Source organism: Amblyomma mixtum, chromosome 2 (assembly GCF_055824585.1).
Source record: "Amblyomma mixtum isolate Tamu chromosome 2, ASM5582458v1, whole genome shotgun sequence".
NCBI classification, from domain to species: Eukaryota; Metazoa; Arthropoda; class Arachnida; order Ixodida; family Ixodidae; genus Amblyomma; species Amblyomma mixtum.
The window spans coordinates 89,831,404-89,845,724 of NC_143013.1; the positions used below are offsets into that span (position 1 = coordinate 89,831,404).

A 14,321-nucleotide genomic window follows, 5' to 3' on the forward strand; every position below is an offset into this window, starting at 1 on the left:
CCGAACTTTAATCTCCGTGTAACATACCAACCCCCCCCCCCGCTGTGACCCCTATCACCACATCCCTGCGCTGCTCTCAGTGAAACGCTCACGTTGCACGATGCCAGCAAACTGTCGAAGTTAAGTGGTTGTAATGTACGTTGTAATGAACTGATTCGTTGTACGTTGTAGTTAAGTGATGCGAATTAATTACAGCCTCCTGGGGCTCGTTTGTGTGCACCCAAGTCTCAACATACGAAAATGCACACAGAATAACGCTGTCTTAGTTTCCCTCGTTGTATGTACGGTTTTCACAGCGAAACGGTGTTGCATGGAATCTAGGCTGAGACAGGTTTTGGCGTAAGTAGTGGAAAAGCTGCAGTTACAACTCAGTACGAGCCTTAATTCTGCCTCAACTGCAGCTCACCCTCTGCCAATCTGGTGCACTGGCTCTTTCAGGGACCAGCAGCCCTCCAACTACTCCTCCTTCCTGGACTACCTGGTGGGCCTCTTAGACGACCAGTGCACTCTGGTACTCCATAACAAGGCTGTTTTGAGCGCTTAATACATCGATATATTTTTATGTGATTATATCTCTCTTCGTCCGCACGAGCTTTCCTGATGTGCCCGGTTCCGGGTTAGCCTTCTTTACGGTTCAGAGCCAAGTCCATGCTTGGCATGCAGGTCCTTGGCCATTCCAGACGCCCGAACGTCTAATCAGCCGCAGTGAGCAGCCGCGATTCGGTGTGTTCGTGAGCGTGAGAAAGATGTCAGCAAAGGCTTAATCCAGCCGTATATAGAACGGAACGCAAAATCGGTGGACAACAGGGTCAAATCGAACATCATCGCCAAATCAACGTCGCCTATGTTCGGGAGAGGGAAGCACCCGGACAACTTGCTCCCTTTGCCATGCCCGGAGCGTCAATGGAGCCGCTACCAGCTAGACGTGCGCTAAAGGATGAACAGCGTGGTCTCAAAGTCGAACAGCAGCAGCGTGAAAGGTGCAGCAGGGACAGCTTTTCTCTGACTATTCGTGTTAAGCAATGCTTAGTCGTTGTCCAATGTAGAAGTCCCTGCATGATTAATTGGCGCAGCCTGTCGCACGCACTGCCTGATATAATGACCTCTGGCGCATCAATACAGACCTTTCTATCGGGAGAGAAGGATGTCGATCCGCCTCCTCTCCGGGCTGTACTGAAAACAAGTTCTGCTGCCGCTTCGACTGCACTAGCGCCAAATGCTCACAACAGCCCAGCGAGCACTGTGGCGACGCCCAAGGAGCTCTCATTGGAAAGATCCATACTTTATGCTGCACCTCCATCAAAGCAGCAGACTTTGCTTATGTATGCGCTCTAGCGCAAAAATATTAGACTGTACACCTTTCTAATGCAAGGCGGTCAGTATGTTTTATCTATCTTCTTGCATTTCCGATCCTGATCGACAAGTGCGATATCTGAGCTGAGATAGCCGCACGCAACACCGTTAATTCAAGCGCGAGCTAGCGCGTTTTCTTGGTGCTTTTGTTCTTAACTTATATGTTAAGAAAATTATATGTTATTGAACTGCTCCTTGCCACTGCTTTCTTATACAGCAAAGACGCGGGTTCGTCCCAGCCACGGCGGCCGAGTTTTGATGGAGGAGAAATGCTAGAGGCCCGTGTAATGTGCAATGTCAGCGCAAGTTAAAGAACCCCAGGTGGTCGAAATTTCCGGAGTCCTTCACCATGGCGTCCCTCATGGCCTGAGTCGCTTTTGGACGTTAAACCCCAATAAACCATAAACCAGTGAAGAGCTAACAGAGTTACAGTCGTAGTTGCACGCTGAGAGAAAACCAGACATTTCCCTGTGCATCTGGCTCCTATTTACACGGGTACAAAATACATGTGCTCTTTTAAGGATAAAAGCACAAGGCTCATGATCCTGCAAGCCCGCTCTGTTTGCATTTCTACCAAACTGTCGGGACATACAAAGAAAACAGAAAGCAATAGCGCTTCGTATGTGCGCCAAAGCACTAAGGAGCGATGAACGCGTTCCCCTTCCCTTCACCGCCACTCGGGAACGGGTCGGCCGAATTCCACGCAAGCTTTGGAGATGAGTCGGCGCGCCATGCCTCAGCGGGGAACCCGCCTCACATCGTGGTCACGAGCAGAGGCGTCGGTCGCATTTTTGTGCTTCTTCTTTCATGCCTGTCTGTTTCTTTGGCTACTAGGCCAGCACAGGAGCGAATTATCTGTCATCAGCTGTGAAGCTCACGATTAACATAAAAGTACCTATTTCTGAATTGGGTCATTTGTCTGACGTGTATACTGGTGGAACAAAGCACGTAAGTATTCGCTTGTGGTTTTCCTGGCGACGAGCCCAGTTATAGTTGCTGATTAATGAACTTTCACAGTGCCGAACACAGTCCCATTCGGAAAACCTCTTCGGCGTTAGACGTAAAACACAAGTGCGAAAGAGCTAATCACGACACCCTCTTTTCAATCAATAGATTGAATACATAATATGCCGACTATTAAAGGTTCGGGCCATTCGGCGTAGGATGCCATTTCTGTCAGTCCCAACTGTGCTTTGTTGTCAACGCGAACGTTCGTTCGGTCATCAAGAGAGCCATTCGTTTACAAACTAAACGCAACGATACAAGAGACACGAATACGCAGAAACACGCCAGAGACAAACAGCTGTCATCTCTTACCTCTTTCCAGACCGCATTAACACGTCAGTGTCCCACCTCAAAGTAGCGTGCTGGAATCCCATATTGACAACAACGCGGGCAGTAAACAACGAGAACGAAGAACAGAAAAGCGGCTGACAAGGGCTTGTCTGCGTCCTTTCTCGCTTTCGACCTCGTCGTTTCTGCGCGTGTTGTTGTCAATTAAGAGGGGATTACCATCTAGCCCAAACCCACAGCTTATTAAGAATCCCTTATACTACATTATTGGCAAGTACACAGTCGCAGACAGCACAGACTTTTATGCCTTCGCGTTGGTAGCGACTGTTAAAAGGACTCGTAGGACGAACCCGTGGCCTCGTTTTTATTCTCAGAAAAAGCTTATAGCTGGCCCTTTAGTGACCCTGTTGGCGTTTAGGAGGAATGAAGCTTTCATTCCTAAGAGATTTCTGATGCTGGTCGGGACGTCGGTAGTCTTGAATTCGGTCCATCTGATTTTTCCTATTTAGGCATAGAACGAGGCGTGTAAAGCTACCGCCAATGAAATACGAAGGTATTTGAATGGCGGTAGCTTTACACGCCTCGTTCCGCAGAAAATCTGCTGTCGGCGACTGCGTTGCGAGCGAAAAATCAAGGGCATGGCTGTGGCAGGTGGTGCCCAGACAGCAACCTAGGAGGCAGTTGGGCCACCTAGACCACGTGACCTGACGGCGTCATCACTACCTGCCCCATCCGTAAGATTGTGAGGAAACTGCCAACTGTGGCAGGTGCCAGTTAAATTTGATTGGTCGCTCGGGAAGAGCTAACTGGGCCGCACAAGGCCCACCGCTGAGAGCACCTGCCATCGCAGGGCAGTGGCGCATCGCTTAATCGCTGTACCACTGTGCCAGGAGGGGTATGAGGACGCCCATGGATCTATGAATGTAGGAGAATGAGCTTCATTACTCTATCGCGCCATACCCTTAAGGCGCAGTTTAAGTGTCCCCACCATTTCTTCTGGTGCGATGAAAGTGCGCAATCGGAGTAGTGATATAAAACGTTATTTAACCCTTTCAGACGTCGATCGCTCAGGGATGCAAATGTGCACAACCATTGTCACTGCTAGCACCGAAGTTCAGCCTGGATTCTTCAAAACCGTACAAGTGGTCGGGACTAGATTTGTGTGGTATGTATGTTTTTATGTAATTGGGACATTGTTGCATGTTCATCATCACCTGATGTCCATCCGTGAACATAGTATGCTATGTTGTGCAGCTGCAGCCATTCTATTACAGAGATTTTAGAGCTTTTCAGTGTTTTCGAGGACTTAGTTCTGAAAGAATTTTTAATAATGGTTTGAATAATTGTGACCACTTTTTATTGCGTAAAGTGTAAATGCAGTTTTTTTTTTTGCAAAAGTAGGCTGGACTTCAGCAAAAGATTTCATATTGAATTAGTTTGAGAGGCGCCGCCTACCTGCACCTGAACACAAGATGACACAGTTCATCTCACATGAAAGATTCGTCGCAACATTTTGACACTGCCTGCACTTCCAGAAAGACTACGGCTTATACCATATGGGTCAACTTTAGTCCTGCATTCAGTGGGCAGGTTTACGCTACAGAAGGGTAATAATGCTCTTGTGTGGACAGCATAAATACACCACCAAGTAGTTAATAGGTAACCTTTGCAGTAGGGCATTGCTTTGAACCACTAGAAGGGTAACTTTATCCATCATGTAAGGGTATAAGCTTGCACCACAGGGGTGTAAACTTTGCCCTGTTTATGACGGTATAAGTTTAGTCTTTGACAAAGTAACTTTGCACTTCTAGACATAGCATAAATTTACCTGCTAAAGGTGCAAACTTGCACCTTGCATGCTAGGATATGTTTATGCTTTCCTCAGACTAACACTTACCCCTTTTAGAAAGGCGTAATGTTATACCTAACTGGTTTAAAGTTACTCTTCTTATGTCAGTGCAAGTTTAGGCTATTAGAGCGTAATTACTCTATGGGCAAGAGCATAAATACTTAGTCTCCAAGAAACAGCGTAACCTTACCCCCAAAAAGGTGTCAGCTCAGCGACAAGTACTTTACCCCCCAAAAAGACTAAGATCACACCTTTTTCTTTTAAAGTGCAGGTCTCAAAAACGCTTACATACACCCTCCAAAAACCGGACAAAGGCACGCTAACCCATCAGGCTAGCGTCCTATTACGCCGCTGAACGTGGAATATAAGATTCTTACAGCCCTGCTTGTCGTCCGAGTTAACCATTCACCTTTTCATAACCATTCAACATTTAACCATTCACTTTCCTTCTCACCTTTTGAGTTTCGCCTGAGGCATGCCATTATAGCTTTTACTGTCGTATTTTGGCGGGGATTATTTTTTTACTTTATTTTATTTCAAAATACTGCAGGCCAGCTTTGGCCCAAGCAGGAGGGGCATGAGAAAACACAAATCACAGCACCACGTGAAAGCATTTCATGTGACACACAGCAAAAATGGAACATAAAAGATGAACATAGCAACGACAAACAGAAATACATGCTTAAAATTGAATACAGGAGAGTCACTTCCTTTTTACTGAAGCAAAAATGTTTTTAGCGCCTGTTCTACGTCAGGAGAGTTAAAAATCGATTCAGGGAGTGTTTTCCAATCTGCTATTGCTTGAGGGAAGAAACTGTGCTGAAATGAGTTTGTTTTAGCGAAAAGAGACTGTAAGGAGTGCTCCCTACTATGGCGGGTCCTTCGACCAGTGCAGTGACTGATGAATGAAGGGGGGGGGTGCTTGATGGGTGCTTGATGAATGAAGATCTAAATCCTCAGTCACGTGCAGCATATGTCTCAAGTAACGCAAACTACTTTCCTAACCAGGAGTACAGAGCACGTATTCTGATATTAGCGTCGATTGACCGACGTGTAAAACGTGTCTCTATATATGTGACAGTCGCGTATGTGTCTAGACTATAAATTTTATTCCAGTGGAACGGTTGGTCGGTTCGCGGATGCAGCCTGTCGCACGCGCTGCCTGATATAAGAACCTCCGGCGCATCAATACAGACCTTTCTATCGGGAGAGGAGGATGTCGAAACACCTCCTCTCCGGGCAGTTGGAAACAGATTCTGCTGCTGCTTCCACTGCACAAGCGCCAAATGCTCACAACAGCCCAGCGAGCACGTGGCAACGCCCAAGGAGCTCTCATTGGAAAGATCCATACTTTATGCTGCACCTCCATCAAAGCAGCAGACTTTGCTTATGTATGCGCTCTAGCGCAAAAATATTAGACTGTACACCTTTCTAATGCAAGGCGGTCAGTATGTTTTATCTATCTTCTTGCATTTCCGATCCTGATCGACAAGTGATAGCCGCACGCAACACCGTTAATTCAAGCGCGAGCTAGGGCGTTTTCTTGGTGCTTTTGTTCTTACCTTATATGTTAAGAAAATTATATGTTATTGAACTGCTCTTTGCCACTGCTTTCTTATACAGCAAAGACGCGGGTTCGATCCCAGCCACGGCGGCCGAGTTTTGATGGAGGAGAAATGCTAGAGGCCCGTGTAATGTGCAATGTCAGCGCAAGTTAAAGAACCCCAGGTGGTCGAAATTTCCGGAGTCCTTCATCATGGCGTCCCTCATGGCCTGAGTCGCTTTTGGACGTTAAACCCCAATAAACCATAAACCAGTGAAGAGCTAACACAGTTACAGTCGTAGTTGCACGCTGAGAGAAAACCAGACATTTACCCGTGCATCTGGCTCCTATTTACACGGGTACAAAATACATGTGCTCTTTTAAGGATAAAAGCACAAGGCTCATGATCCTGCAAGCCCGCTCTGTTTGCATTTCTACCAAACTGTCGGGACATACAAAGAAAACAGAAAGCAATAGCGCTTCGTATGTGCGCCAAAGCACCAAGGAGCGATGAACGCGTTCCCCTTCCCTTCACCGCCACTCGGGAACGGGTCGGCCGAATTCCACGCAAGCTTTGGAGATGAGTCGGCGCGCCATGCCTCAGCGGGGAACCCGCCTCACATCGTGGTCACGAGCAGAGGCGTCGATCGCATTTTTGTGCTTCTTCTTTCATGCCTGTCTGTTTCTTTGGCTACTAGGCCAGCACAGGAGCGAATTATCTGTCATCAGCTGTGAAGCTCACGATTAACGTAAAAGTACCTATTTCTGAATTGGGTCATTTGTCTGACGTGTATACTGGTGGAACAAAGCACGTAAGTATTCGCTTGTGGTTTTCCTGGCGACGAGCCCAGTTATAGTTGCTGATTAATGAACTTTCACAGTGCCGAACACAGTCCCATTCGGAAAACCTCTTCGGCGTTAGACGTAAAACACAAGTGCGAAAGAGCTAATCACGACACCCTCTTTTCAATCAATAGATTGAATACATAATATGCCGACTATTAAAGGTTCGGGCCATTCGGCGTAGGATGTCATTTCTGTCAGTCCCAACTGTGCTTTGTTGTCAACGCGAACGTTCGTTCGGTCATCAAGAGAGCCATTCGTTTACAAACTAAACGCAACGATACAAGAGACACGAATACGCAGAAACACGCCAGAGACAAACAGCTGTCATCTCTTACCTCTTTCCAGACCGCATTAAAACGTCAGTGTCCCACCTCAAAGTAGCGTGCTGGAATCCCATATTGACAACAACGCGGGCAGTAAACAACGAGAACGAAGAACAGAAAAGCGGCTGACAAGGGCTTGTCTGCGTCCTTTCTCGCTTTCGACCTCGTCGTTTCTGCGCGTGTTGTTGTCAATTAAGAGGGGATTACCATCTAGCCCAAACCCACAGCTTATTAAGAATCCCTTATACTACATTATTGGCAAGTACACAGTCGCAGACAGCACAGAGTTTTTTGCCTTCGCGTTGGTAGCGACTGTTAAAAGGACTCGTAGGATGAACCCGTGGCCTCGTTTTTATTCTCAGAAAAAGCTTATAGCTGGCCCTTTAGTGACCCTGTTGGCGTTTAGGAGGAATGAAGCTTTCATTCCTAAGAGATTTGTGATGCTGGTCGGGACGTCGGGAGTCTTGAATTCGGTCCATCTGATTTTTCCTATTTAGGCATAGAACGAGGCGTGTAAAGCTACCGCCAATGAAATACGAAGGTATTTGAATGGCGGTAGCTTTACACGCCTCGTTCCGCAGAAAATCTGCTGTCGGCGACTGCGTTGCGAGCGAAAAATCAAGGGCATGGCTGTGGCAGGTGGTGCCCAGACAGCAACCTAGGAGGCTGTTGGGCCACCTAGGTCACGTGACAACCTGCCCACCGGATAGTGAGTATACTGTCCACTGTGGCAGGTGGGAGTGTAATTAGTGATTGGTCGCTCGGGAAGAGCGAACTGGGCCGCACAACGCCCACCACTGGAAGCACCTGCCATCGCAGGGCAGTGGCGCATCGCTTAGCCGCGGCACCACTGCGCCAGGAGGAGTACGAGGACTCCCAGGGATCTATGAATGTAAAGTGGAGGATGAGATCCATTACCTTTTCGCGTCATACCCTTAAGGCGCAGTTTAAGTGTCCCCTCCATTTTTTCTGGTGCGATGAAAGTGCACAATCGGAGTAGTGATATAAAATGTTATTTAACCCTTTCAGACGTCGATCGCTCGGGGATGCAAATGTGCACAACCATTGTCACTCCTATAGCACCGAAGTTCAGCCGGGATTCTTGCCCCACCTGAACTTAAAAAATTAACCTACTTTTCGATAATAAGACCATCACTAGAATATGCGTGCACCGTCTGGGATCCCTACACTAAACGTAACATCGAGGCCCTTGAAATGATTCAACGCAAAGCCGTCCGTTTTATTTTTTCAAAGTATCGTGTAACTGACTCACCAACGACCCTCATGCGAACTCACGGTATTGAAACATTACAGCTGCGGCGGAAAATTCAAAGACTGAAACTACTTTTCTTACTAAAAAACCATAAACTGTCTATGAATGCAGACCCCTTCCTCAAACCTAACACTACGCGCCAAACACGAAATCATCATACACAATCATTAACCCCTTACAGTGCTAGGATTAACGCCTTTAAATACTCATTTTTTCCACGCACCATTGAGGAGTGGAACAGGTCTCCGCCAGATCTCTTAACCAGAGCTGATTCTTTTGACTCTATGTTTTCTTCGCAGCATTTAATTTGAGAGCCATTTATTTCTACGTTTACTTTTTGTATTTTGCATCTGAGCCTTGTATTTATTGCTGTATTTTGTGTTACAACTTGTATTTAACATTTTTCAATTTTGCTTAACCTGTTCTTTTTTTCATATATTATGTATTCGCCCCTCCTGATTGGGCCTACTGTAGGCCTGCAGTATGTTCTAAATAAATAAAATAAATAAAATAAAAAACCGTACAAGTGGTCGGGACTAGATTTGTGTGGTATGTATGTTTTTATGTAATTGGGACATTGTTGCAAGTTCATCATCACCTGATGTCCATCCGTGAACATAGTATGCTATGTTGTGCAGCTACAGCCATTCTATTACAGAGATTTTAGAGCTTTTCAGTGTTTTCGAGGACTTAGTTCTGAAAGAATTTTTAATATTGGTTTGAATAATTGTGACCACTTTTTATTGCGTAAAGTATAAATGCAGTTTTTTCTTGCAAAAGTAGGCTGGACTTCAGCAAAAGATTTCATATTGAATTAGTTTGAGAGGCGCCGCCTACCTGCACCTGAACACAAGATGACACAGTTCATCTCACATGAAAGATTCGTCGCAACATTTTGACACTGCCTGCACTTCCAGAAAGACTACGGCTTATACCATATGGGTCAACTTTAGTCCTGCATTTAGTGGGCAGGTTTACGCTACAGAAGGGTAATAATGCTCTTGTGTGGACAGCATAAATACACCACCAAGTAGTTAGGTAACCTTTGCAGTAGGGCATTGCTTTGAACCACTAGAAGGGTAACTTTATCCATCATGTAAGGGTATAAGCTTGCACCACAGGGGTGTAAACTTTGCCCTGTTTATGACGGTATAAGTTTAGTCTTTGACAAAGTAACTTTGCACTTCTAGACATAGCATAAATTTACCTGCTAAAGGTGCAAACTTGCACCTTGCATGCTAGGATATGTTTATGCTTTCCTCAGACTAACACTTACCCCTTTTAGAAAGGCGTAATGTTATACCTAACTGGTTTAAAGTTACTCTTCTTATGTCAGTGCAAGTTTAGGCTATTAGAGCGTAACATTACTCTATGGGCAAGAGCATAAATACTTAGTCTCCAAGAAACAGCGTAACCTTACCCCCAAAAAGGTGCCAGCTCAGCGACAAGTACTTTACCCCCCAAAAAGACTAAGATCACACCTTTTTCTTTTAAAGTGCAGGTCTCAAAAACGCTTACATACACCCTCCAAAAACCAGACAAAGGCACGCGTAACCCATCAGGCTAGCGTCCTATTACGCCGCTGAACGTGGAATATAAGATTCTTACAGCCCTGCTTGTCGTCCGAGTTAACCATTCACCTTTTCATAACCATTCAACATTTAACCATTCACTTTCCTTCTCACCTTTTGAGTTTCGCCTGAGGCATGCCATTATAGCTTTTACTGTCGTATTTTGGCGGGGATTATTTTTTTACTTTATTTTATTTCAAAATACTGCAAGCCAGCTTTGGCCCAAGCAGGAGGGGCATGAGAAAACACAAATCACAGCACCACGTGAAAGCATTTCATGTGACACACAGCAAACATGGAACTTAAAAGATGAAAATAGCAACGACAAACAGAAATACATGCTTAAAATTGAATACAGGAGAGTCACTTCCTTTTTACTGAAGCAAAAATGTTTTTAGCGCCTGTTCTACGTCAGGAGAGTTAAAAATCGATTCAGGGAGTGTTTTCCAATCTGCTATTGTTTGAGGGAAGAAACTGTGCGGAAATGAGTTTGTTTTATCGAAAAGAGACTGTAAGGAGTGCTCCCTACTATGGCGGGTCCTTCGAGCAGTGGAGTGCTTGATGAATGAAGATCTAAATCTTCAGTCAAGTGCAGCATATGTCTCAAGTAACGCAAACTACTTTCCTAACCAGGAGTACAGAGCACGTATTCTAATATTAGCGTCGATTGACCGACGTGTAAAACGTGTCTCTATATATGTGACAGTCGCGTATGTGTCTAGACTATAAATTTTATTCCAGTGGAACGGTTGGTCGGTTCCCGGATAGTGTTGAAGTGAGTTCTGCACGCATGCATAAACGCGACTGTTTTTTTTTTTCCAGCCACATAGATGACACCGCCTGCTTGCTCTATTAAACAGTGGGAAATATGGGCACAACAATTTGGCACAGGCGCTGACGCGCAATTAGTTCCATTAACAGAGGCTGGTTTCTTACATATGGAATAGAACACGTGTTGAGCTGCAGTAACGAATAACTCAAGAGACAAAAATGCAAAAACAAATGCATTTAGACGGGAAAAATAAAGCAAGCAGTGATATCCCGTGGCTTTGAAATTCTATGCTTTTTCTGTCAAGTTGAATATCTTTTTTGCTTTATGCTTTATGGATTTTGATATTTCTTATTCCAGCTGGAGATGTAGTCTGTTGGAACTATAATTGTAGTCCTGCCTATGTAAAACCCTCATTTGCTAGCGCTCCTTTCTCGTGTCTGCCCCCTCTTGTGCTCTGGTTGAAATTTCAAATAGCGCCTGTTTTCGTTCCCAAGCTGAATTGTCTGCAAAGCCATGCATCAAAGTGAATGCGTACGCGGTTTCCACTAATTAATTTAGTACTACTCCAATAAAAGCTTCAACCAGTGTGGATAGTTTTTATTCTGAATTCATGTTGTCGAGATGGAACTTGCCATGTCTGTACGTCCCGTGTGTAAAAACATAAACTGCACACATTATCAAAACAGCCTCATCGCAATAGTTTTTAAAGCGAGGTGAGAAAAAAGACAAGTTGTGGTCAGCGTTCTATCAGTGCTGTTCCGCAATTTTGTTTTTGTTCGCGTTGCCCTGAAATATACTTACAGCTGACGCGAAGTGCACACCATTTCTTCTTTTTCATTTCGTATATCATCACAAATATTTTGCATTTGGTTGAAGCAGTCCTCGAAATAAGACGGAAGAAGAACCAGAATTTCCTCCCTTACAATCTTGATAATGTCGGGATTTTAAATGAGAGTGAAGCCTAATACATTGAATTTAATAACGCTACGGTCTCACCTGATGATAGCTCTTCTGGGCGGCGGGCTGCAAAAGTCGTTAAACGATGCTCTGTTTGCTTTCTTGGAGATTGCCGAAGAACGCATCTCACTTCCCGAACCAGTGACGCCGCCTCGAAAGGGGGACGTTTGTTTTCGGGGCATTCATTAGCCTCAAACCGAAACTCTGTCAACCAAGCTGATTTGGTATTTATTTCCTGAGTTAACCTGGCAACCAGTGAAAATATTTTCTTTTTTTATCGGACAGCGCAACGAGAAGAAATCGAACAAATGCTGACAAAGAACAAAAAACCAGGCATCAGCATTAGCGCGCTCCAGAAACAACGAAACTCGTAAAAAGTTAACTTTCGCTTTCGACTGTTCCGAAGAACAGGGAGGCAGGCAGAGAAAGCGGCATTTGATGCCCCTATCTTTGCAAGCTCAGCCGCTTCGAAGTTCTTTTCTTTGTCCGTGTAGCCCCGTCTACATATAGCGTCGTCACCGAAAAGCTGCTTTCTCCGCACGGCCTGCGCCCCTGGCGCACCGATCGCACCGCCCTCGAACGACGAGCGCTGAAACTGCACTCCGCTTTATCCCCGGGAGCAATAGAGAAGATGAACGCCCCAGCATCTTCCGCTTCCCGAGTACCCCAGCTCCTCCGGATCGTTTACCCTCTCCCCCCAAAGCTGACTTCCCATTGGCTTCAGAGAGCTGTGACGTCATCATTGTTATAGCAATCTCCGCCCAGCTGGCTCCGCCTACCGCTCCCGAGCACGCCCCGACGCCTGCCGGCCCGGTGCGGAGGCGTTTCGTTTGCGAGCGGCGTGGAGAAACCGGCTGCCATCGACAACGCGAACAAACTCGGCCGGCGAGCGGTGGAGGGCTGGCGGAGAGGGACCGGTAGCAGTCGGAGACCGTGTAGTCGCGCAGCTATTGTGGGCAGCGGAACGAATTCGGCGTGCGTTTGTGAATCCGTGCGGTGTGTGTGGCAGCGGCCGAGTGTTTCTGCTCCGTTGAGGACCTACTTGCCCGCGTGCAGCAGGCAGCCTCACTTTCTTCGAGTGTTCACAGAAGCTGGAATGCCGGGCCTCATACATCCACATCGGTCGCGGTGAGTGACAACACGCGACAGACAACCTCGTGCGGCACAAACCACGGCTCGGGTCCCACAAGGAGTGGTGACGAAGTAGTCGCCCGGGCTCCCATGTCATCTCGCAATAGAACATAGGGCCCCGGAGACAAGGCTGCGATCTGCTTTTTTCAAGACATCCGTCTCTTAAAGCTAGCGACTGACGACACATTATTCTTTCTCTGCGAGGGTAACCAAGTGCTTAGAAGCTGCTGAGAGTTCGGAGTCAGAAGAGGGTCATCACGGCGTTAGCAAGACCTCCTATGTGAAGACATCATCCCCCGACATTTTACCGCCATACATTTTAGGGTCCGGTGAGTGGCACGGCACGCCATCGCTTTCTGAGACCTGCAGCATCGATCACGAACAGCTGAAGATTGCTCATACACATCCCACAATTAGCGAAGCAAGCCTACACGGCGGGATTTCTCGAAGGTGAACACCGACCTAACAAGTTCGCGGCAAAGGAGCATCCAGCTGACGCGGCGCGTCCTTCAGCGGCCATCCTCCTCGGGAGGCATCGCCCTCGTCTCCGCTGCCCACGGGTCCCAGCAGCGTGGGTTGGTGGGAGTCTGATGCGGCGTCGGCGGCGGCGGCCAGGATGAGCTGCACCGAGGTCATGTACCAGCCCTACTCGCCCTACTTTCCCTACCACCAGCGGGCGGCCGCCGCAGCCTCCTGTCCCGGCGGGGCCGCCGCGTCCGGCATCGCCGCGGCGCAGGCCGCATGCCTGGACTACAAGGTGAGGGTCTGTGGCTCTCTCCCACTCCTCGCGGCGCCTCCTCGCTTCCGTACTCCTATCGCCGGGAGATGACGGCGGGATTAAAAACCTCCTTCCTCCTTTAGTTGGTCTGTACTGAACCTCTTACCTGTTAGTGACGGCATCATGATCAGCAAGGCCGCTTGCAGTGACCCCTAATTAGAGCTGTCTCGGACCATCCGCGGCCGTCTAGATCTCCCACCTCATTTCTCATCTTTTCTCCCCACTCGGCCGTGTGCTACATTCGACCAGCGTTCCCTGTCCTTATACGCTGGAGTTAGCCAAGCGACATTTACTACTTGTCTGTTCTGGTCTTTACATAACGTGGGATCGAATCCAGAAGGCGATGGTCGCATTTAGATAGAGGCGAATGTTAAAAAAGTCCGACTGCTGCTCAAGATCAGCGCATATTACAGAACCCAATGTTGCTGAATTAAACCCGCAGTCCTCCACTACGGCGTTTCTCGCAGCCTATATGCAGCTTTGGAGCGTTTAACCTCACGTATGCCATATACCATACCTCCGTACCTTCGAGTATCTCCTTATGCAGTGTTACTTTTGTTTGGCTCCCAAGCTATTGATAGTTTCTGGTTTCTATTTATATTAATACTGTAACTATCAACGTGCGGGCTCTA

General features: G+C 47.0%; 1 protein-coding gene across 2 annotated transcripts in view; it reads left to right on the top strand.

The window, feature by feature from the left end:
- The first annotated feature begins 12,629 nt into the window (after window positions 1-12,629).
- Window positions 12,630-14,321, top strand: part of LOC149360098 (uncharacterized) — an 82,616-nt gene continuing 80,924 nt past the window's right edge. For both annotated transcript variants that reach the window (XM_089572166.1, XM_089572167.1), the window contains exon 1: window positions 12,630-13,668. In XM_089572166.1, coding sequence (XP_089428292.1) covers window positions 13,528-13,668 — 141 coding nt within the window. In that variant the 5' untranslated portion in view covers window positions 12,630-13,527. The remainder of the gene's footprint in view (window positions 13,669-14,321) is intronic.